Here is a 25,774-nt window from a genome sequence, read left to right on the forward strand (position 1 = left end):
CTTTTCTGTTACCAAACTATTAAATCAACCTGAAGCATGGAAAACTATCTTAATCATCAAAATCAACCTAAGTAACAAAGCAAGATTTTAACCTAAATAACATAAACTATCCTATGAATGCAAGAAAAACACATAAAAGTACACAAAGGAGGTACTGGGCACTTGGTTTGGGCCCAATCCCAAGAGCTACAACCTCCTAAGAAAGCTTAGAGCTGGTGCAAAGCGAGATTCATCTTCATTACTCAAAAAATAATAGTCATGTCACAAAAGTGTTTACAACAAGAGCTCGAAAATGAGTTGAAATGCAGAGATGCACTAAAGTGCGAAAACAAACTGTTCAATAGCTAAACTACCAAGTCTTGAAGCCTTCCTACTTATGCAAATGAGGACCCCCAACAATCCTCCTTAACTTTAGGAGCTTGTCTGCCCAAAACTACAGTTAATCAACCACTTCACTAAACCTGCTCGGCTGCCCCTTGAAATCATCTTTGGTGGGTTGTTGAACTCCGAGATGATGGTGGAGAATTCAAGGAAGGGGTCATTTAGTGCAGGAGAAACCTTTCCTATAAATCCTCGGCCTTGTTCCTTTGTATTTGGCTACCAATTTGCTCATAAATGCCTGACCTTGGTCCAAAAGATGTCCAAAAATCTGCAATAAGCATGCATTAGACTTTGTGGTCAAGTGACTATTCTCATTCATTCAATTAACATAAATATATTCAAAAGCATGCATAAAATTATGAAGAATGGTGGATTAATCGAGAATAATAGGAAAAATGAGCCCATAAAGTTACCCATTTTTGGGGCTCATCAGCATGATAGACCCTGTAACAAGCATGTCATCTACATACAATAATGATATAATATAACTCATCATTTTTCCTTTTGAGATAAACACTATGATCTTAGTGAGATCTAGTATAACCTTGTTCAGACATAAACTTGTCAAATTTTAGATACCACTACCTTGGAGCTTGTTTTAAGCCATGCAATCTCTTCTTCAACCTGCACACTAGATTCTCCTTCCCTTTGACCTCATATCCTTGTGGTTGCTACATATCTATCTCTTCCTCAAAATCCTCATGGAGAAGGTCATATTTACATATAACTTCTCAAGATGCAAATATTTTGCTGCTACTAGACTTAAAATAGTTCTTATTGAAGTCATATTAACAACAAGAGAAAATATCTCATCAAAGTCCATACCTTTTTCTGTGCAAACCTCTTCACCACAAGTCTAACTTTATACCTTTTTCTACCTCCATTTTCTTCCTTCAACTTGTAAACCCATTTATTCTACAATGTTGTTTTACCTGAAGGCAACCTGACTAAGTCCCAAGTCTGGTTATGTACCGAGGAGTCCATCTCTTCTTTCACGGTTAACTCCCACTTCTTCCTAGTTTCTACCTACTGCTTCTTCATAAAATTTTGGTTCACCAAAATCAGTCAACAATACATTATATAATGAAGGAGAGTATCATTCAGTGGGTCTACTTATCCTATTAGATCTTCTAACACCACTTTCAGGTGTTTGAGGTGCATGCTAATGTTGTGGTTGTTGTTGTTGTTCTGGCTATTGAAAATTATGATTTTTAAGCTCCTTTACTTTTTTGTGATCTCATCAAGAACTGTGTATTATCTATTTTCTTTTCCTATTTCTTTTCCTTCATCTGATCCTTATACAAAAAAAATTCATTTAATATGACATCTCTGTTCCTAATGATTTTGTCATTTTCATAATCATATAAGAAATAACGAAAATATTTAACACCATATCCTATAAAGGTACATTTCTTTGATTTTGCCTTAATCTTTGTTATATTTTCTTTATTAATGTGGACAAAGGCGTCATAACCAAAAGTCTTTAAAAATGAGTAGTTTAACTTTTTACCTATCCATGCCTCCTCTAGAGTACCTCCATCCAAGGAACTTGAAGGCCCTTTGTTTATTAGATAAATAACAATATCTACAACATCTGCCCAAAATTGTAAAGGCAATCTTGCATGAAATTTCATGCACAGTGCATGCTCCATGATTGTCTTGTTCATCCTTTCTGACACACCATTTGAAATTAGATTTTTTCTTTTCTTTAGATATGAAACATGCCTTACCTCCAATAGCCATTGGTTTCCATTATGTTGTTTTACGAAAACTTTATCCATTCTAATGATTTTATAGGGTTTATCATCACCCAAATAAACCTGTCCAAAATATCCTTGAACATAATCATGAAAATGTTTCCTATCAGGTGTGGCATGGAATGAGGCCCCTAAATCTACCACCCAGGCATCAATAATATTTTCTAAAAAAAGAATCAAAACATATTGCAACACATCACCTGTCACATTCACTTCATGATTGTTTTCTTGTTGCGCATATCCTTACCTTTCGAAACTTACAATCTTTCTTCATGTGTCCTTTCTTCCTGCATTTCAAGCACACTATCCCAGATTTGGACATGGATATGTCTTTCCTTGACTTACTACAATATCTCAGGCTCTTTCCTCTTTCCATTTTTCTTCACCTAGTCTCTGTTGTCAAATCATTACCTGATGTCTCACCAGATCATTTCCATCACATTTCCTCGCTAAAGACTGCATTGACAACATCACCAAATTTTATAGTAGATCCAGAGATAGAGTTACCAACTTTCTGGTAATGAGCACAGAAATAATAGATCCCTAACTTCATCATCAAAAGTTACCCCTACAGAACTTATCTAATTGGTAACCGTATTAAATTCATTTAAATGATCGTCAACAAATCCACCTTCTGACATCTTCATATTAAATAAACGCTTCATAAGAAATACCTTATTTGAGGCTGATGGTTTCTCATATAGTTTTTTCAATGCCGACATTAAACCCTCTGTTGTTGTTTCCTTTGAAATATTAAAGAATACCGATGCCGCCAAGCATAACCATATTGTTCCAAGTGTATTTCCATTGACAATATCCCATTCTATGTCTTTCATACTCTATTTTTGGATCAAGGAAGGAAAAGAAAGCAAAGGAAAAGGAAGGAAATAAAGGATCAAGGAAGGAAAAGTAGGATCAAGCAGCTTCAACATGCATAATTGCAGGTAACCTTTTGCATGTGTTATTTCCTAGCTAGTTTGGACATACATGGCTTTCATATTGGTGTATGGTTCTTTGGCTATCGGTGGCATGATTTTGCCAGGTTATGACAGTGGTTTTTAGCCTAGCCTTTCCTTTTTTAAGATTCCATGGTGTTGGGATGTTTATCTCGGTTTTGAGCTTTGGTTTGTTGGATGGATTTAGAAATCTAAGGTGGAGGTGGTCTCAAGGTTCATTCCCAAAGGCCTAGGAATCCCTTAACTAATTTTGGCAGGATACACGGTAAAGACTGAGGGAGAAGTATCGTTTTAGGGCCTAATGATTTGGGTTTGAATTGCAATAAATCTAAGGACATTGGTCTTGTTTTAGGGCCTAGTGATCCAGGATTGGATTGCAGTAAATCCTCAAAGACAAGGAGACGAAAAATACCCCAAGGATAATGATTGATTTTGGATGGCATTCCAAGTTCCATTTGGTTATGATCGGAGCACCGGTTTTGGTGTGATCATGGTTTGGTTAGGGTGGAGGTGGTTTAACCTTTCGATTCCCTTGGTTTTTCTTGGATTGGTTGTTCTATGAGATCCCACATTCATGCTTGGAATATAGCATGGGAGTGACTAGATGAAAGAGATATCTGGTTCAGACATGTCTATGGTCAGGTGGTATGTGGAAGTCCCGAACCGGGTTGGATTTTCCTTTGATTAATAAAAGCAAAGTTCTCTCCCTTTTTACTTGTTTATTTGTGGATTTAATGGTTGGCATATCTCTGACAATTATATGGTTTAATGTTGGTTATAAGCATGGTTATGTGACTAGTATGAATGTCATGGTTATTTCATGTATTTACTTGTAATTTTTAAGTGGATGGATGCAAGATCTAATTAATGATATAATACATCAATGGAGAAGGAGGTGATCCTTTTGGTTATGTTTCATAACTTCGTTCAGTCATTTAGGATGTGTTTTGTATCCTAGACTTGTAGGTTCCATTGATGCCAAGTATTTGACAGAATGCCAAAACTGGTTGGGGATGCTAAGGTCTAGTCCTGAGGTTTATTTTTTATTTATCATCATTTTTATGATGTATTTGATGGATTCTAAAGGTTGTAGCAAGTTCTGGGCAGAGGCTAGGATTTTGGGTTAGAAAAGTGGCTCAAATCTCAGGGTCCCTAGCACAAGTCTGTTGAGAAAAGTCCACAGTCAATGGCACACAGGCCTGTGAGAGAAAATTTGGGTTGCTAAATGTTTCATGCCTATAGCAGGAGAGCGACGAGGGGTTAAAAGGCTTAAATCATCAGTGGGACTCATGGAAAAGATGTCTTAGTGGCTAACATGTCTTTTAAATCATCGGTGGGACTCATGGAAAAGATGTCTTAGTGGCTAACATGTCTCCTAAGGGTGTTTCTTCTGATGTGGATGGGTTTGTTTGATATGTTCCATCAGTTCCATTTCCCTAAGGTCACCAAGGAAGTTGAATCCCTTATAGTAGCCTCTCTCATCGTGAGTTTACCCCAGCTGGTAGGTTACTTGTGTGGACCTAGGGGAAGGAGGTGTTACAGATTGGTATCAGAGTAGGTTGTGTTCTCTTTGGGTCATATCTGATACCACAAATTAGTATCAGAGCATGGTTGCGCTCTCCTTGGGTGAAGGTGCTTATTCATGCATGCATGACGGTTTCATGTGTCTCCCTTACACTTGCATTCCATGTGCTTGTTTCATTTCATCATGTTGATCATGATTGTAGTAAGGTGGTCATGAGGAACTTGATGTGATTTTGTGGGATGCATCGTCGGAAGTATATGACTAGTTGCATATGGCTATATGTCACTTACATGTTGATTATATGTCGCTTGACTACATCCATGTATGTGAGGTGCATTCTTGAATGTTATGATCACATGTATCATTATTGTAGGTTGGTTACAATAATTGATCACTTATGCTCAACCACATGTGCCTATATGTATGTGCTGTTGATTAGGCATTGCTTATGCATGTTGATAGTTGCATGAAGAAATGTGTTAAATTGAGTAATGGTTGTTTTTATGCATGAGGTCATAGCATGCATTGTTGATATGCCCTTGCATTGATGACTAGACCCTAATGAGAATGATGTTTATGCATGGATGCACTTATTTGATATATGTCTATATGTTGTTACGATTATGTTATACATGTATCAAGCTGATTTGATGATTTTGCAAACAAGGTATCCTCCCTGAATTATGCTAAGGTATGTTGGTTTATTGTGATTTGGTTTAGTTGACCTAGTATGCCTTACAGGAAAGAGATGAGATGGCAAGCTAGGTGGTAGAATACATAGAACCCCCCTATGCATTAGATGAGCAGTGTGGTGTGGTGCACTCTTCTAACTTGGCAAACACATTGAGAATCCTAAAGGAAGAAATAAGGAGTCACAAAACAGATAATGACAAAACCATGTAGGAACAAGAGAAATAAGCAGAGGTGAATGTGATACTACGTAGTTTGTCAAATTTGCAGTGACAGGGACCGCTTCAGATCAGCCATGGACATGAGGACAGAACTGGGGCATATGGAAGTAGGTCTCCTAGTAGACACAGGTGAGATAGACCTGACACAATCAGAGATGGTAGGTTGTTGGACACTCTGGATAGGAGAGGTGATCGACACAGGGACTATTTCAGTTTTAGTTCTAACAGACATCATGATCGTCATCTTTATCATCCTTACAGAAGGAGTGACGGGGAATACTTTCCGGATGAGTTTAGGAAGGAAAAACCACCTACCTTTGATGGAGAGATAAAGAAATCACAGGATGCAGAAACATGGTTTCTTGGTATGAATAAATTCTTCTGATTACATGATTATTCAGAAAAAATGAAAGAAAATTTAGCCACTTTTAGTGTCAAAGGTAAAGCGGATATTTGGTGGGAAGAAATGATGAATGTCAAAGGTATACATGAGCAATATTTGACTTGGCATGCATTTGAAAGGCTCTTCAAGAAGAAGTACTTGTCTGAGAGGTACTATGATGACAGAGCTAAGGAGTTTTATGAGTTGTGGATGTGCCTTACCTCGGGGAGGAGAAGTTCAAGGTTCATAGAATTGTCAGTTTCGTACAGATACTAGATTGTTTTTGATGAGCCTAGATCGTTAGAGGAGGTCATCCGAAAGTTGAAGCATTGTTATGAGGAGTCAAAGTGTTAAGTGGATCCTAAGCATAACTTGAAAATAAATGAGAAATATAAAGTCAAATGGGCACCAAAGAGAGGAAGACCTTAAGATGCAAGTGAGAAAGAAAATTTAGTTCCTTAAAAGTGTTTCAATACAACTAAGAAAGGACATGGAGAGAAGCAATCTAGAGGCGTAAGAAAGGACATGGAGAGAAGCAATCTAGAGGCGGTGGCAGGGAACCATTGCAGTGTTGGATATGTGGTAACGATCATTGTAAGAGGGATGGTTCGCAGTATCATAGTGGTGGTAGACCCCATATCTACAGTTCTCAGGAGACACATACATTTGGTGACATTGGTCATATCATTCCTCAGACTATGCAGTTTTGGATAACAAGCAAGTGGATCATCAGGCATTGATCATTGAGATGGACGGTAAGCTTTACAATCAAGTTGTTTCTATTTTGATTGATCTTGGATCTAACTATAGTTATACTAATCCTGACCTGGTGGATAAGTGTCGTTTGAGAAAAGAAGTGTATGCAAAACCTTGGTTGGTGCAGTTGCCTACAGGTACAAAGAAGCGAGTTCACCATTGGGTAAGAGCTTGTGCATTTGAGTTAAATGGTATGCCTACAGTAAAAAATTTGAATGTATTTCCACTGGGTTCGTATAGTGCGTTTTTGGGTATGGATTAGCTATGCCTTCACAGAATCAAAGTGGATTGCCTCGACAAGGCCATTGAATGTGTGGATGATAGTGGGGAAAAGATGACTTTATAGGGGAAGAAGAAGCCTATATCAGTGAGGATGTTTACCGCTATGTAGGCTAAGCATAGTTGCAGAAAATGTTCTGTGATGTTTATAGTACACATTTCTAGTGATGAGGGTAAGGAGGTTGAGGATGTTGATGTTTTGAGCATGTAACCAGTTTTGCATCAGTTTCAGGATGTATTTCCTAAGGACATTACAGAGTTTGCACCTCACAGGGAGGTATACATTTCTATTGAGTTGGTTCCAATGGCAACCCCAACATCAAAAGCACATTACAGGATGAGCACACCTGAGTTGGCTAAGTTAAACTTGCAGTTGAAGCAAATTTTGGACAAGGGGTACATTAGGCCAAGTGTACCACCTTGGGGCACACCAGTATTGTTTATGAAGAAGAAAGATGGTACTCTCATATTATGAATTAACTATAGGTAGTTGAACAAAGTGACCATCAAGAACATGTACTCGTTGCCGTTGATTGATGTTTTGTTTAACCAGTTTAAGGTAGCAACCATGTTCTTTAAGATCGACTTGAGATCAAGATAACATCAGGTATGCATCAAGGAAGAGGATATCTTCAAGACTGCATTCAGGACCAGGTATGGGAATTATGAGTTTGTTTTTGTTCCATTTGGTTTAAATAATGCTCCAACTACATTTATGTGTTTGATGAATAGTGTGTTGCATCTTTATCTGGAAAAGTTTGTTATTGTATTCATTTGTAACAACCCTGGTGAAAATTCCACGTAACAAAAGTTAAAAACAATAACCATGGTCGATGGGACACTTATTCCATGATGAATGTTGGGCAAGACATTCTAGGGGGTGTTCATTTGGTTGTTTATGGCTAAGGAAATTTGCAAAGGCAATGGTTAAGGCTTTGGAAAGGAATAATGGAATTTTTATCATATTTATTTATGAAAATAATGGATATTAGTAAAAAATTGGGGTGAAAGGTCATAGGTTGCATGTGAGGAGGAAAATGAAGGAAAATAATGGAAAATGAAGAAAATAAAGGCCTCATTCATAAAGAGGCTTCTGAGGATCGGTTGGTAACCTTTTATGAATTGAGTTTGGGAGCTCTCTCATTATTCTCTCTATCCCTGTCACTCTTGGACACTTGGATTTTTATTGGAGCACTTTCGCATTGGATAAAAAAGGGCAAAGAAGGCAAGAGGAAGCAAAGATCAATTAGGTAAAGGCAGGATCAAGCAACTACAACAAGATTCATTACAGGAATCAACTTTCATGTGTATTTTCCTTGATAGATTTGGCATGCATGTGATTGCATGTGTTTCTTTTCTACCATGGCATGGGTTTTTCCAGGTATGAAAATATTTTCATCCTAGCCTTTCCATTTCCTGATAGCTTTGATGAGATGGGTTCTCTCATATGGCTTATGTGGGATGGTAGGATTGGGTTCGAAGATGAGTGGGTTGTATCTCCAGATTGAAAAACACATGGTTTGAGTGATCTCTGAAATGGACTGAGGATCACGAAGCCACTGGCCTAGTAACCCCTAAACTAGAATGTGGGTTGCAGTAAAGGCAGATTGTGTGTCTCGATGGGCCTAGGAATCCTTGCCAGTGAATGGAGAAATATACAGTAAATCCAAGAGGTGGATTTTATCTCCGTTGGGCCTAGTGATCCCGAGATGGGATGCATGGTGAAGTCTGGAGAGTATGTCTCAAGTGTAGGGCATACTGATCCCTCGATCAGATTGTGGATGCACAGTAAAGCTCGAGAGACTAGGAGGCACTCAAATTTCTCATGGTGTAGGTAGAGAACTCTAGTGGAATCCATGTTGATTGGTGTTTTTGATGTGTTCTATGAATCCACATTCATTCTTGGAATATGACATGTGGGTGATTGACTGAAGAGAGACTTGGCTCAACCAATCTATGGTCGGGTAGAACGTGGTAGTCCCATCTTCATTTGGTTCACTGCATTCATTAATGAGAAATTCATTCCCTTGATTTTCATGTGTAAATGTATTGAGGTATATGCAAAATTTTGATGGCTAATATGTTTATGATATTTATGTTCCTATTATGTTGGTTATATGTACATTTTACGACAGCAACTATGTATGGATCTCAACATGTTTTTACTTTTATATGAATGGATAATGTGTCTATGACCTAATAGTGGATAATGCAGCAATTGACATGAGGGAACAATGGTTCATAGAGATTCTCAGATAAGTATGAGATCCCTACACTTAATTTTGTTGTTTACACCTATAGGTTACATGTTGGTGATGTGTTTGAAGAAATGTGTGTCATGGCTAGTAGGGTTCTGGTTATTGTCTTGTTCAGTTATTTGTTTTTGTATCATTGCTTCCCTGTATTTTTATTGATTCTAAGTTATCACTCCATTCCAAGTAGTGGCCTAGGTTTTGGGCCTAAAAAATGGCTTAAATCTTGGGGTCGCTGGCATAGAAATGGAAATTTTGGTCTCTGGTCGTTGGGAGAAAAGCCTATGAGAATGACTTTAGGTTCTTGGTTGCTCCCTTTCCCATAGCATGAGAGAAACTATGGCCTAAGAGATCTAGAACAATAGTGGGACCTAGGGATAGGTTGTCTAGGTGGTTGACTTGTCTCTTGAGGGTTCTATTGATGATGTTGGATGATTGTGTGTGATTTTATGTCAATTCCACTTCCTTAAGGTCACATAGGAGGTCGAATTTGATCATAGTAACCTCTCGTCTCATTTTTACCCTAGTTGGCATGGTTACTTGGGTGGGTTGTGGGAGGAGGGTGTTACATGATTGATGCCATACTGGTATATTATAACAGTGAGGAAGAATATGTCGAGCATTTAGCAGCAGTGTTGAGATTGCTAAGAGAGCATCATTTGTATGATAAACTTAGCAAGCACATCTTCTTTCAGACCAAGGTACATTACTTGGGACATGTTGTCTCCAAGGATGGCATAACAGTGGATCTAGAAAAGATAAGGGTTATTATGGAGTGGGCGGCTACTAAGAATGTGGATAAGGTGAGATCATTTATGGGATTGGCAGGTTACTATAGGAGTTTCATCAAGAAATTCTAACGCATTGCATATCCTATCACATCATTGCAGCACAAAGGTAATAATTTCAAATGGACAGAAGAATGTGAGGCTAGTTTTGAGTAGCTTAAGTAGTTGTTGACACATGCACCAATACTAAAGACTGCAGATCAAGACAAGGAGTTTGTAATGTGTACATATTCTTGCTAGAGAGCACTTGGTGGAGTTCTCATGCAAGAAGGACAAATAGTGTGCTATGAATCACGAAAAATGAATGAGTATGAGCAGAACTATCCATTTCATGATCTTGAGCTAGCAACGATTATACATGCATTGAAGATGTGGAGGCATTATCTTCTTGCAAGGAGGTTTATATTAATGAGTGATCACAATGGGTTGAGGTATTTATTTGATCAGCGAAATCTGAATTCCAAGCAAGCTATAGATGGTTGGCTACCCTTAGTGAGTTCGACTTCGAGATCAGATACACCAGGGAAGGAGAATGAAGTTGTGGATGCTCTTAGAAAGAAGGTACATGTAAATCATATAGCGGCTATGAGATCTTATTGGACAAAGCTACATGATAGGATCTTGCAGGAAAGACAGTGGGATGATAAATATATGTAGATTATGCACAGGTTACAACAGAGCACAAGTACAGGTGTAGGTATAGGTATAGGTGATTGGGATGCACACTATCATCTCACGGCATATGGTTTGGTGAGATTTAGAGATAGGATCTATCTACTGAATTGCAGTGAGCTCAAGAAGCTTATCTTGAGGAAATTTCATGCCAAGCCATAATCGGATCATCCAAGATATTAGAATACATTGACAGCAATGAAGAAGTTCTAATCTTGGCCGAATTTGAAGAATGAAGTGGTAGAGTTCATGGATAGATGTTTAGATTGTCAGCAAGTAAAGGCGAAATGTAAGCATTCAAGTGGTTTGCTACAACCTATAGTGATTCTGGAATGGAAATGGGAGGTCATTTTGATGGACTTCATTATAGGTCTTCCAAGGACAGTAAAGCAACACGATTCTATTATGGTCATGGTTGACAAGTTGAGCAAGGTAGATCACTTCGTTCCAATAAAGACTACATTTTTAGCTAGTGAGGTAGCATAGGTGTTCATCAGAGAGATAGTTAGACTACATGGTGTTCCAAAGAAGATTGTGTTGGATAGGGACGCAAATTTCACTTCCAATTTTCGGAAGGAGCTATTTGTAAGCTTGGGCACATAGTTGGCCTTTAGTACAACCTATCATCCGTAGATAAATGGATAGATAGAGAGGATTAATAGGATCAAAGAGGATATGTTAAGGATGTACGTGATGCACTAGCAGAAGAAATGGGAGGATTATATCCCATTGGTTGAGTTTGCATACAACAATGCTTATCAGGAGTCATGAGGATGAGTCCTATCAAGGCATTGTATGGACAAAGTTGTAACACCCCATCAACTGGAGTGATCCAGTGAACAAAGTACTTATTGGACTAGATATGTTGGCGGACATGGAGTAGGAAATGCAGGTTATAAAGAAGAATCTAAATGTAGCACATGATAGACAGAAAAGTTATGTGGATCAACACAGGGTGTTCAAGGAGTTTCAAGTTGGGGAGCATGTGTATTTGCACATCAAGCCCAAGAAAATATCTTTGAGGATTGGTTCATGTGCCAATTTGGTACCATAGTATTGTAGGCCTTTCGAGATCCTTGAGAGGATTGGACCAATGGCATATCGACTTGCATTACCTCCAATAGTGAAACTACATGATGTTTTTCATATTTCATTGCTTAAGAAGTATATAAATGATGTTGATCATGTCAATGATTGGTTTGTATTACAGATGGAGCAAGAAGAAGAATTCCAGTTGGAGCCTCAATGCATATTGCAACGAAAAAATCTCATGCTTAGGAATAGAGCCATAGAGCAAGTTAAAGTGTAATGGAATCACTTTGGGCCTAAAGAAGCTACATGGGAGATGGCGGATTAGATGTGGGCCCTGTATCCTTCATTTTTTTCCGGTTGAGGAATTGTTTTGATTTTGGTATATGTGTTGCTGATGTTATGTTATATTTATGTATATGTATATGTATATGGATGTAAATACCTACCATGAGCTAAGTTATAAATCTCTAATAAGAAATATGGGTGTCATATTATTATGGTTGTTATATTGTCATGATGTTTTTCTTTTGAGCACGTCTTTCATTGTAAATACTACAGTGAGCTAAGTTATAAAGCTCCATGGGTACTATGTCTTTTTCAGCAGTTTCACTAAGGTGATGGTTTGTTTAACACTGAGGATGGTGTTCCCCAAGGGAGAAGCTTCTGGTGAAAATTTCATGTAATAAAAGTTAATAAGGTAAACTAAGACCACGATTAAGGGACACTTATTCCAAGCTGAATGTTGGGAAAACATATCCTAGTGGGCATCACTGGATGTGTGTTTTGGATAAGGAATATTGGCAAAGGCTAAGGAAAAAGCATTAAAAGGCAAAAATGAATTTTTGGCACATTTATTTATGAAAATAAAGGAAATTAGGAGAAAAGGAGGTGAAAGGTCACAAGTTGCATGTGAGGATTAAATTGAATGAAATAATGGAAAATGAAGAAAATGGAAGCCTCATTAATAAAAAGGCTTCTAAGGATCAGTTGGTAACCTTTTTTTTCAGTTCAATTTTGGAGCTCTCTCATTATTCTCTCTCTCTCTCTCTCTCACTTTTGGCCACTTATAGTTTCTTGGACCACTCTAGTTTTGGATCAGGGAAGGAAAATCAAACAAAGGGAAAGTAAGGAAAGAAAGTATCAAGGAAGGAAAAGCAAGGTCAAGAAGCTTCAGCGGGAATGCTTGCAGGTAACCTTTTGCATGTGTGATTTCCTAGCTCATTTGGACATGCATGGCTTTGCATGCTCGTGTATGGTTCTATTGTTGTTGGTCACATGGTTTTGTCGGGTTATGATAATGGTTTTCAACCTAGCCTTGCCTTTTTCCGGATGCCATGGTGTTAAGATGTTTATCTCAGTTTGGAGCTTTGGTTTGCTTGATGGATTTTAGAATCTGGGGAAGAGGTGGTCTCAAGGTTCATTCCCAAAGGCCTAGTAATCCCTTGACCGATTTTGGCAAGATACACAATAAAGCCCGAGGGAGAAGTCTCGTTTTAGGGCCTAGTGATCCGGGTTTGGATTGCAATAAATCCTAAGAGACTGTTCCCGGTTTAGGGCCTATTAATCTAGGATTGGATTGCAGTAAAGCTTGAGAGACAAAGAGATGAAAAACTCCTCAATGATAGTGATGGATTCTGGATGGCATTCCAAGTTCGGTTTGGTTGTGATCGGAGCACCTATTTTGGTGTGATCATGATTGGTGAGGGTGGAGGTGGTTTAACCTCTATATTCCCTTGGTTTTTCTTGGATTGGTTATTCTATGAGATCCCACATTCTTACTTGGAATATGGCACAGGGGTGACTGGGTGAAAGAGAGATTTGGTCCAGCCATGTCTATGGTCAGGTGGTACGTGGAAGTCCTGAACCGGGTCGGATTTTCCTATGATTAATAAAAGATAAGTTATCTTACTTTTGTACTTGTTTATATGTGGATTCAATGGTTTTCATATCTTTGATAATTATATCGTTTAATGCTGGTTATAAGCATGGTGATGTGACTAGTCCATGTCATGGTTATTTCATGTATTTACTTGTAATTGTTAAATGGATGGATGCAAGACCTAATTAATGATATAATAGCTCAATCGAGAAGGAGGTGATATTTATTGTTATTTTTCATAAGTTCTTTTTAGTCATTTATGCTCAGTCTTGTATAATTGACATGTAGGTTGCATTGATGCCAAGTATTTGACAGAATTTCAGTCTCAGTTGGGGATGTTGAAGCCTAGTCCTGAAGTTGGTTTTTTATTTATCAACATTGTTATCACATTTTTTGATAGATTCTGAAGGTTGTAGAAAGTTCTGGGCAAAGGTTGGGACTCTAGGCTAGAAAAGTGGCTCAAATGTCAGGGTTGTTGGCACATATGTGCTGAGAAACGTCCACAGGCGTTGACACACAGGCCTATGAGAGAGACTTTGGGTTGTTGGAGATTTTTATTCCTATAGCATGAGAGAAACCAGGGTTTAAAAGGCTTAAAACACCAGTGGAACTTAGGGATAGGATGTTTGAGTGTTGACATGTCTCCTGAGGGTGTTGTTGCTGATGTGGATGGGTTTGCTTGATATGTTTCGTCAGTTCGATTTCCTTAAGGTGACCAAGGAAGTCGAATCCCTTATAGTAGCCTCTCTCGTTGCAAGTTTACCTCAACTATCAAGTTTCTTAGGTGGACCTAGGAGGAGGGGGTGTTACATTCACTAAGAAAGGTCATAAAAACACCCTCAAGTGGCTCAAGTCTAGCTCTCCATAAATGATCAACTCTAGCTACCCAAAAATTATTAACTCTCACCATATGGGAAAGCTCATAAAGAAATTCAACAAGTTTTATTACCCAATTCAATGCCATCAAAGTTATGGGAAATGCCCCCATAAGAAATTCACATTGATTTGCAAATGACCCTAACAAAGCATGGACAAGTATGTGAAACACCTCATGGCTTACCCCCTTCACATGGTGAGCATGATAATCATATTCTACTAATTCCAAAAGTCAACCACCCAATGTGTGTCCATATAGGAACCCTTTTGCACAAAAGAATGAAATTGAAAATACTACCTCTTACACAAAAAACGGAATTGAAAAGAAGATGCTCGTAACACCAAATTTGAATGAAAGAGGTGGCCATGCCTAATATGGTCTTTTGCACATATCAAGAATATGATTTTTTAATGATGACTTACAATAATTTTAATGTGTCATGATACACCTTTCAGAGCCACATGAATGAGCCTTTTCAACCCATCCTATGTAATGACATAATTGTAATTTTTGCATTGAGGGAATTTTGAGGTAAAAAAAAAAAAAAAAAATGTACTAATAAAAAGAACTTTAAAAGAACTGACAGAATTCAAGATGATGATGTCATCCCAAGGGTAAATATTTTAGGAAGTAAAAAATATTTTTTTAATTGTATTTTCAACACATCTCCTCATAGATTTACTCAAATGTCAGGTTTAGGCACCTATTAGATGTGTAATTTAATTCCACAGCAAACAAGAACTATGCTGACTTTTGAGTAATTCTACAACGAAAAAATAAAAACTACGTGATAATTTTTTTCTTGAAAGAATTATATTTTTCATGTATTCTCAATATTTTTGTGTCAGACTACTCAAAACTATGTAGATTGTGTACTCGTTGGACATCACATCCAAGAGGTGCTTACACTTGGCATTTGAGTAAACCCATAAATAAATAAGCTGAAATACAATTTAAGAAAAAAAAAATTTCTCTCTTCATTTAAAATATTCATAACTCTTATTTTATTATTTTAACTATTATTTATTATTTTCCTTAGAAGTCTTATTTTTACACCTCAAAATGCTCCTAACAATGATATTTAATTTATAGGAAACTAGGAAGCACATATGGAGTATTCTGATAAATCCCTTCAACTTATATGAGATAATTAGTTATTACTCAAATGTTATAAATGTTTTGTTGGTGTTTCCATGTGGAAATATGGGTTACATCATTAGTTAGAATGGGGTGCAAATGGATCCCACGAAAAGTGAGACTATGCAAGATTGGCCATGCCTTGAGACTCTAAAAACTTACATTTTTTCTCAAGATTTATGAGCTACTACAAGTATTTTGTGAAGAATTATTGGTCAATTGCAACTATATTAACCACCATTCTAGAAATGAATGCCTTTGTATGGAACAATGTCACAAAGTACACCTTCTCTACTTAATGGAAGGCATGTGTACTTTAGTAGTTCTTAATTTAACTAAAAATTATGTCCCAAATGTGACATCTTGAGTAGAAGCTAACATAAATTAGGTAAATTCCACTCATGATAAAGACATGATGGTCATCCTTCATGTAATGAATACTTGGTGCTTGTATCTTAGTGGGAGGTACTTTCAAATCAAGTTATATCATTATAGTTTGAAGTAGGAGGTTTCCGTCACTAGAGAAATGCAAGTGGGTCTCTAAGATGCTAGGGTGTGATTATGATACCATACACAAGAAGTGTTAAGAGGATGTCATGGGAAATGATTTCTCTAAGGAATATGAGGACAAAGGATCCCTCTTTGTTTTATCATTGCCACTACTAGATTGGCTTGAAGAAGTCAAATGAGAATGATCAACTAATGACATATTTTTTGAACTCATTCAAAGACTTCGAGATAACCCAAACCCCCCTACAAGCTATATTTGACCATATGATACCTTCTAGTACCAAGACCATATTTTTTTGATATAAAATTACAATTTTTTATTATATAAATTTATGTTTTAAAATGAATAGCGTTAAAGGAGTTGCATTCATCTCCTATAGCAGGTCACTTTCACTTTGAAAAACTTAAGAAAGAGCTAAGTGTTCATTATTCTGGGAAGGTATTAAAAAGGACATCCATACTTTTCTAATTGAATGTGAATTCTATCTAAGGCATGTAAGTGTGAAAGAATGAAGACTCCAGGGAATTTCCATCACTACCAATCCCAACCACTCTTTGGGTTAACATTTCTATGAATTTACTAGTGCCACTTCACCACCTTTTCAAATGTGCTCACATTTGTGCCTTATCACATCCATCTTACACCCTCCATAGTTTTCCAAGTATTCATAGATTAAAGTTTTGAAGTTGCATCACTTTCCCACTTCCATTGTGTCAAATCATAATTCCAACTTCACCAACACATTTTTAGCACGAGTTCTTTAAATTACAAGGAACCAAATTGAACATGATAATATCTCATTATACCCAAATGAATGGTCAAATCAAGGTGGGAAACAAAGTCGAGAAATTTACCTATAGTGTTTTGCAATGAATCTACATCATCAATGGGTCTATCATCTACCCCTCAGTCGAATGGTGGTAAAACACCATTTATCATAGCGCAACCAAAATGTCACCATATGAAGTTATCTTATGACCAAAAAAAATCTCCTTCAATTGCTTCATATTTATGAGGTTCACACACTTAATGTACTAGAGAAACCATTCTTCCCACACTTGAGGACAATCTAATTTTAGCTTGAAAACAAATGTACCACTAGACCATTAATAATGGCTCATTATTTTGAGGAAAGGGATTAAATGTTCCTATGTCTCTAGCTTTGTAAAGGTTCATGCATCTCTATCTCTATAATAAAATCTCTCTTAGGGACAAGGGTCGACCAAAATTCTAAGAACTATACAAAATACTAGAAAACAATGGACAAGTTGCTTATCAACTAGCTCTTCTAAACCACTCCAGGATTCATGTTGCCTTTCATGTGTTTTGTTTAAATAAGGTCGGAGGGAAAATTGTCAATTTTTAAACCAACCTTCCAAAATTTGATTAAAAAGGTTGCATTTGGAAACTATTGAAGGTTATGTCACAAGGTTTAACAAACTTCTACCTTCAAGTTTGAAATTTGATGAACTTAAAAAGGAAAAAAATTGAAGTTCATTGAACCTCATTACTATTTACTGAGTATGCAACTTATGTTGGTAACCTCATCTCACAACTAAACCCTATAAGTTATCCTCGTAGTTTCCATGTCCATTATAACATTTTTATGTTTATTAATATTGACTTTTTAGTATTTCATATCAATGAGTAATATGGGAAAGACCTCATCAAACCTTCTAACTGCCACTATAACACCAAGAATATATCCAATAATCTGCAAGCCAGATATACCAATATCTTATGACTTAACAAGATCCAAGACATCCCAAACCCACAGAAGTGGACTCAATCCCAAGGGGCACCTACTCTTAGAGCCTTTTCATAATAAGTAAAACATGTCTTTTGAAATTGAACCTGGGTAGATAAGAAAACAAACAATGCTCCCAACCACGTGAACTACTAACAGTGGACACCCTTGAAAACATGTTTTTGAAGAAGAACATGTTAAAACCCTACCTCACATCTCTCTATTTGGAATATAGAGTTAGTCAATAATGTTTGGAACCATCTTCATTGAAAAAGGCCAATTAAGTATCCCTATGTAGTTAGTAGATATTTACCACTAAGTGAACAATGTAAAATGGCACTATTTTTTAAATAAAACCCACCAAGTGATCTATTCGTATTCATAGTTCTGCTCATGTGTACTCATAGTGTTGGTCCGGTTAGTGTCTTAATAAAGAGAAACTATTTATAAAGCTAATAATAGAATATGTAATATTTTGTCTAATGCGTTGTTATTAGTAGAGCATGTAATGTTTTGTAGATGTTTTGTTATTTGTATTGAATATTTTCTATTGTAACACTCTATTGCCGGAAGGGACGCAGTACATTGTTCTCTTTTATAAATTCTCAACTCTCTTTTCAGAACCAATACAAGAATTATCTCCTAAGCTCTCCATACAAGGGTTATATTTTGCATGTTCTATATCGTTGTTCCTCTGCCTCTTTTTTATTGAGCAGGCAGGCTCATTCTACAACCTAGTACCTAGTATGATGTGTAACAAAGTTGAAATTTTTCTAGTCCCCAAAATAAGAAATCTAAAATAAACAAAATTAAATAACTATACAAAACATTTAGATAATAAAAAGATTTACAGGTGAAGAAATTAGATTCCTCTAGACTCATGTTATATCCTATTTAAAATAGATAAAATCTAAAATAAACAAAATTAAATAACTATACAAAACATTTAGATAATAAAAAGATTTACAGGTGAAGAAATTAGATTCCTCTAGACTCATGTTATATCCTATTTAAAATAGATATTTTTCTGAAGTTTGTATTTCTGTAATATTGATTGTTCATTGTATTTTGCATGTTCTATATCATTGTTGCTCTTTTATTTATTTTTCTAAAGTTTGTATTTCTGTATTATGTGTATTTTGCATGTTCTATTATCATTGTATTTTGCATGTTCTATATCATTGTGGCTTTATATTTATGTATTATGTATTATTGATTGTTCGTTGTATTTTGCATGTTCTATATCATTGTGGCTCTTTTATCTAATTTTCTGAAGTTTGTATTATGTTTTTATTTGTATTTTTGTATTATTGTTAGTTGCGTGAGAAATTTTGTGAAATTTATACTTCTGTATTATTGATAGTTATGTGGAGAGATACATTTTACAATCAAGTAGTATGAAAGTGAAGGTGAAAGGTAAGTGCTGTGTAATTAAATATATTTTTGTAAAGTTTGTATTTGTATATTATTGATAGTTGTGCGAAGACCCATCTACAACCTAGTAGGAAGGCTATATATAACCTATAACCTAATATAAATGCGTATATATATATATATATATATATATATATATATATATAAACTTTTGCTACAGCCTAACCTAGTATGAAGAGTATATATATATATATTAACTTAGCTCTATATAGATCCGGAGAGCTTAGTTATTGTTCGTAACTATGATAACCATCTCAAGATGAAATTTTAACAGAATCTCTGGAGACAAGGGTTCTGCCAACCCACAAACATTTTGGCACATGAAACCCTTTCTCTATAGATGGAGAGAAAATTCAAGATTCAAATAACACAGAAATGATACTTGGAACTTAGCTTAGGAGTCACCGATATTACCTATTTGCTGTGAAGATGAATTGTGATGCCCTTCCTGAGTGTCCTTAGAATTACCAATCCCACTTCCAATATCAAACGTTAACGCTTCCTTCAATCCCTGAGCCATCCCAGTAGCCTTACCAGTCACTGCAGAACAAATTCCCGAAGCACCACGCTTGATATCTTCTGTAATATCAGAAGGTGGCTCATTCTCAGCCAACACCTCAGTCTCCCCTATGGGCATTCCTGTCCTCAAAGACCTAACTACAGTTCCCACGCCCTCAGTAACATGGTTTTTAACCTTCCCTGCAAAACCCTTTTCATCTTTAGAAACGCTGGACCCTCCGGCCACCTTGTCCTTGGCATATTTAATCCCATCCGATGCCCATTGCCCCCATGATTTCCTTCCTCCTTCCTTGGACTTTGAGTCGATTGCACCAAAAACCCTATCTTTGGCACCAACTAGGGTTTCTTTAGCTTTTGCAGACACAGATTTTGATTCACTGCCTGTGTTTTCATCACTGACATGCATATTTGATAGTTTCTCAGATGGATCTTCGGCAGTTTCATTCATGTCGCTTCTACCAGTAGCTCCAGGGTCCATTCCCTTGTCTGTGACCTCATCAACTTCTTGACAAAATTTCTCATTTGACTGCTCTGGTTTCTTTAGGGTTTCATTACTCTCCTCCGTTTTCTTCATGGTTTCAGCCCTGTCAACAACCCTAAAGGAGAAGATTTGAGTCGATACAAAGTATTATACGTATGCAATTGTTGGGTTTCATCTCTGATAGCTCCGTGATTGAAATTTCAATGGCAAGTTGTCGCGATCGATAGGATTATGCACAATATCGTCTGAATTTCTTCGATCGATAGGATCGAAGGTGGCGAGTTAGGGAGGTGAGAATTTCAGACAAACATGTCTGCTGCCACGTGTTGGTAAAAAGTGACACCTCTTAGGACAGCTGGTTTCCATATGATACATAGTGTATGACAAAATTAAACCTTGCTAAGTATTTCGCGCCTCATTTTCGTCTCCGTCATCCGTTCCAACGCCACGTGTTAAGCATAGAGAAGGGATTGGGTTTCATTAAACTTTTATGCACCGTGCACATGTCAACACTGGTTTTAGTTTGTCAACAGTGTTTTTAGTTTTCGAATTGGATTGAAATATTTTAAATTAAAAATGTTTTTTCAATATTTAAAGGGTAATATAGTTGATATATATCATAGACATCAACCTATCTTAACATTAAAATATTTATCTTACTTTTTAAAATATTTATACTACTTATCCTACTCTTAGAATACGTATCCTACTTAAGGAATTCTACATCTAATTAAAGAGCGATATATATTGACAGTTATTACGATGGCAACCCCAATATTTAATTGATTTTAAAACTATTTCTCACCAAATAAAAACAAAAATCCATGATGACTCCAATAAACATTAGTTAATTAGTTCCTTAACTAGAGCATAATATATTTTCAAACTATATTAAATTATTTCAAACTATTTTTCACTCGCATAATAATTGTAACACGATTTGTGTCATGAACATTAATTTATTAGCGGTTTAACAAGGGAAGAGTACATATTTTTAAATTATTTGTTTTAAATTATTTTAATTTTTTAATTTTTGTGTTTGATAATAAATTAAGAAAAATATTTTCATAAAAATTATATAAGAGAATTTTTTGAGCCACACATATTAACAATTTTTTTGAAATTAATGACTAAAGATGACTATTTGAATTTCCATATTAAGCATCACTATTTGAATTTATGAATCTTTGGTTAAAAAAAATAATCATTGTTCAACTATTCGAGTCTCATTGTATTAAGGTTTGTCACTCATTATATCAAGGTTTCTCACAATGACATTCATAAGTATATACGATTTCCATTCTTTTTAATGCTAGTAAAATATTTGCAAGAATTCTTTTTAGTTCTTTGATTGGATGGTTTCTTATGCTAATATTGAATATCTAGGGTTAAATAGGAAAGTGAGATTTGTTCAACTTAATTATAAATTGTATTTTTTTCTATTATTAGTTTTTAGTAGTTTGTTAACTTCATTACATAAAAATGTTTCATATATTATGTTATCTTGTAAATTATAGTCATCGATCATCAATTTGTAGGCCCCTAACTTGAGGCCATAAAAAACAACATTATGTTAGTAAATGTTCACAATAATGTGAATGAGCCACTTTTCATTACATGGCGAGTTCATAATAGGAATTTCAAGAAAATTGTGAATAGTCTTTCAACATATACTTTAGTTAAATCAATAATCAAATCTATTAATGTATGAATGATAAGCATCGTTTACAACAATTTCAAACATCATGGCAAGATGGAGTGAAGCACACAAGTTGTGTCATTCCTCGAGGCCAAAATTGGACATATATGTTTAAGACGTCCAAGGACCAAATCAACAAGTTTTATTACCCTTGCCTACTTTTGCAGAGACTCGTTCAAGGCTATAGAGGCATCAAGGTTGTCAATTGTGACATCACTGGAATCTCTTTTTCTCCACGAATAGATGACTGAACATTACAAAATCGTGATTTTCAAATTAGGAAAGCATTTCCAAAATGATGGTGTCTTAAAGGAACTATCCCACAAATATTGCAAGAACATTTTGGAAAAGATTGAAATTAAAGAATTGTAGCGCAAAGATTGCAAGTACATTTCCAGGGGAATGGCAGCATTTTGGTAGGGCATAGGATCTATTTGGTGGAAATGATAGAAAGATGGGTTGATTTTGGGTACAATACCTAATAATAATAATAATAATTGAACACCTACATTTGATGTTGAAACCGTAACAAGAAATTCTCAATTTGATTTTGCCTTGATTAAATTGAGAAAAATTGAATTTCCACATCAACAAACAACTTGGAAGCAGTTAACTGTGGTGACATCGCTCTTGTCACTAAGTTAGCTCAGTAAGTGTGAATTAGAGGAGTTAGTGTTTAGTTAAGCATGTGTGATTGCTAATTTGTAGCAATCAAGGTCAGATATTTCAAGTTGTTTTCAGTTAAACTAGTTCTAACTGTTGGAGGAACTAATGGAAGATTAGTTAAGAAATAGGACTTTAGACTAACTTAGTGATCATCCAGTTAATTGATCAAAGAACCCAAAATATCTAGTGCATGCAGAGAATTCAAGTTCCCTAGTTGTGGTGGAGATTCCAAGGTAGTGTAAGATCGATTGTAGACTAGTCTTGAGTGTACAGATATTGCATGCAGTCAAATGATCAACCTTGGTAATTGCACAATCAATTTGAGGAATTTCTTAAATAATAGGGGCCTAATTTCTCAAGGATTTGTGCAAGGAAATAGGGGCTCAAGTAGAGGTGGAAACTTACTAAGTTGTGTAACAACCCTAGTTAAAAATTCATGTAATAAATTTAATAAAATAAAAATAATAACCATGGTCATGGGACACGTATTCCAAGATTAATGTTGGGAAAAAACATAGTGACGGGGATCACTTTTGATGAATTAATGGCTATGGAAATTGGCAAAGGCAATGGAAAATGCTTTGGAAAGGCATGAGGCATTTATTAACATTTTATTTATGAAAATAACGGAAATTAGGAGAAAAGGAAGGTGAAAGGTCATAGGTTACATGTGAGGAGGAAAATGAAGGAAAACAATGGAAAATTAAAGAAATAGAGGCATCATTAATAAAAATGCTTCTGAGGATTAGTTTGTAACCTTTTTTTAGTTCATTTTTGGAGCTCTCATTTTCTACTCTCTGTCTCATACTCTTGGACACTTAGAGTTTTCTTGGAACACTCTTGGAGAAGTGTGGCATACTTTGGATTTGGAGCAAGAAGGAAGAGGAAAAGAAAGATAGCGCAAGATGACACTGGAATCAACAACTACATCGAGTTTTTCTTACAGGTACCGAGTTGCATGTATGATTTCCTTGCTAGTTTTGGCATGCATGGCACATGCATGTGGTTTCTTGGTTATGATCTGTCATTGGTATGAAGGATTGCATGGATTGATGGTGGATTTTCCTAGCCTTTCCATTTCCTAGATAACCATGGTGTTGTGGGTTTTATCTTTGTTTTCTAGTGGGTGTTCATATACCTTTGGCTTTGGGTTGGGTTATTAGTTCCTAGAAGCCTTGGTTGGACAAACACTCTGGAAGCCCTATAACAGCTTGGGTTGAGATACTAGTCCTAGAAGCCTTGGTTGGACAAATGCTCTGGAAGCCCTTGGTGGGTTTGGTTACTAGTCTTGGAAGCCCTAGTTGGAAAAACACTATGGAAGCATGGCAGCCGTTGTGGGTGGAGTTACTAGTCCTGGAAGCCCTCGTTGGAACAAATGCTCCAAAGCCCTATATAGCTTGGGTAGAGACCAATCTGGTGATGTTTAGTGATGTCTGGTTGTGAGGTGGAATCACTGGTTGAGGTTTGAGGCAGTTTGGCCTCTAGAAGACCTGGTTTGGTTTTGATTGAGTTGTTTTATGAGATCCCATATTGATGCTTGGAATATGGCATGAGAATGATTGGTTGAAAGAAATATTTGGTATAGTCAATCTATGGTAGGGTGGTTTGTGGAAGTCTCAAACTTGGTTGGATTATGCATTCATCAATAAAATCTCTTTCTTCTGGTATTTTTTGGGTAAATATACTTGCTATATGTGGTTTTTATGGTTGTTATATATTTACTATTTTTGTTGAATATATGTTGGTTAAGAGGATGTTTTATGACAGTTTTGATGTATGGATCTCATCAGTTTTTAATTAGCACACAAATGAATAATGAACATATGACCTAATAGATGATAATGTAGCTATTGTGATAGAGCAACAATGCTTCTTTACAAATCTCAGATGAGTATTAGACCCCTATGCTCATATATGTTCTTATGACCTGTAGATTACATATTTGTGACGTGTTTGAAAAAATGTTTGTCATGGCTAGTATGGGTCGAGTTAAGTCATTTATCAAATGTTTTCATTGTAACTAATATTGTTTCAATGTTATTTACATTTCTTGAATTTTTATGAAGTTCTGGGCAGTGGCCTGAGTCCTGGCCCAGAAAACATGGCACAAGATCTGGGGTTGCTGACACTTAACTACCTGACAAAGTCCATAGTCGCATGGATGCCTTACTATTAGAGCCACTGGAGGGTCCTAGTCACATGCACACCTTGTCATGGGAGCGACTGAGGCTCTAGGGCAGTGAAAGGTTTCCTCAGGGGTTGGTCACATGAGAGGGTTGGTTAGCTTCTCGAAGTTTTATAACATGTGTGGAAGGTTATATTGGTCTTGTGATGTTTGTTCCATTTCGTTAACTATACATGGGGAGTTGAATCACATCATAGTAGCCTCTCATCACATGTTTACCCCGATGGATTGATTAGCTTGGGTAAATGTGGGAGGAGGGTGGTTACAGCCTGGGTCAGAGCTTATAAGTGAGCAAAGAGATAGGTTATTCATTATAGGTTGAGCTCAAATTGAGCTTGAAATTATAATACATCTCTATTCATCAAATTAATGCAAGCAGGCATAAGAGGTTTTTAATACATTGTTTTCCCCTAGAAAAATATTGTGTGCACATGTGTTATTTCTCATTGCATGTTTGTGATTGATGTTCTAAATTATGAATTGAATTCCGCAGAGTAGTAGAGTAGGTTTGTGTCTTGTAATTTTGATTAAAATTTCTTAAATAGTTTAAAATACACATCATAATTTCAACATTTAAATTTTACACGCTTGATAAACAAAGTAAAGAGATTCAAAATCCAATACCTAAACTCATCTTTTCACAATATCTAAACCGAAACCCTAAAACCATAATGTGAAAATTCTACATTTATCCATAGTTATTCAGCAACAAAACTCTCCAAAGTGGGTGTTTCCTGAGCATCCTCTAAGAAGAAAAACTTTGTTAGAGATTCTTCCACCACTTTTTGTTGCTCTACACCTTGCCATTTAAAACTCCTATGATTACGGCTAGCTATAATTGGGAATAGAATTGCAATAAGAAATATTAACTGAAACTTTAAAACCCCAAATCCTATATGAAAAAGGATCGATGCAACTAAACTATTAAAATATTAAAAGCAAGACCGA

At 36.2% G+C, this 25,774-nt stretch overlaps 1 protein-coding gene across 2 annotated transcripts in view; it reads right to left on the reverse strand.

Moving 5' to 3' along the window:
- Positions 1-20,556, reverse strand: part of LOC149203693 (uncharacterized) — a 78,436-nt gene extending 57,880 nt beyond the window's left edge. The window contains exon 1 of one of the 2 annotated variants that reach the window (XM_089403535.1): positions 19,691-20,555. In XM_089403535.1, coding sequence (XP_089259661.1) covers positions 19,691-20,369 — 679 coding nt within the window. In that variant the 5' untranslated portion in view covers positions 20,370-20,555. Of the gene's footprint in view, positions 1-19,690 lie in introns of both variants that reach the window. The other variant, XM_089403536.1, reaches the window with a different exon arrangement.
- Between the last annotated feature and the right edge of the window lie 5,218 nt (positions 20,557-25,774).

Source organism: Pinus tabuliformis, chromosome 2_1 (genome assembly GCF_031772625.1).
Source record: "Pinus tabuliformis cultivar Carrire ecotype Pingquan chromosome 2_1, CPIR1, whole genome shotgun sequence".
In the NCBI taxonomy this organism is placed as follows: Eukaryota; Viridiplantae; Streptophyta; class Pinopsida; order Pinales; family Pinaceae; genus Pinus; species Pinus tabuliformis.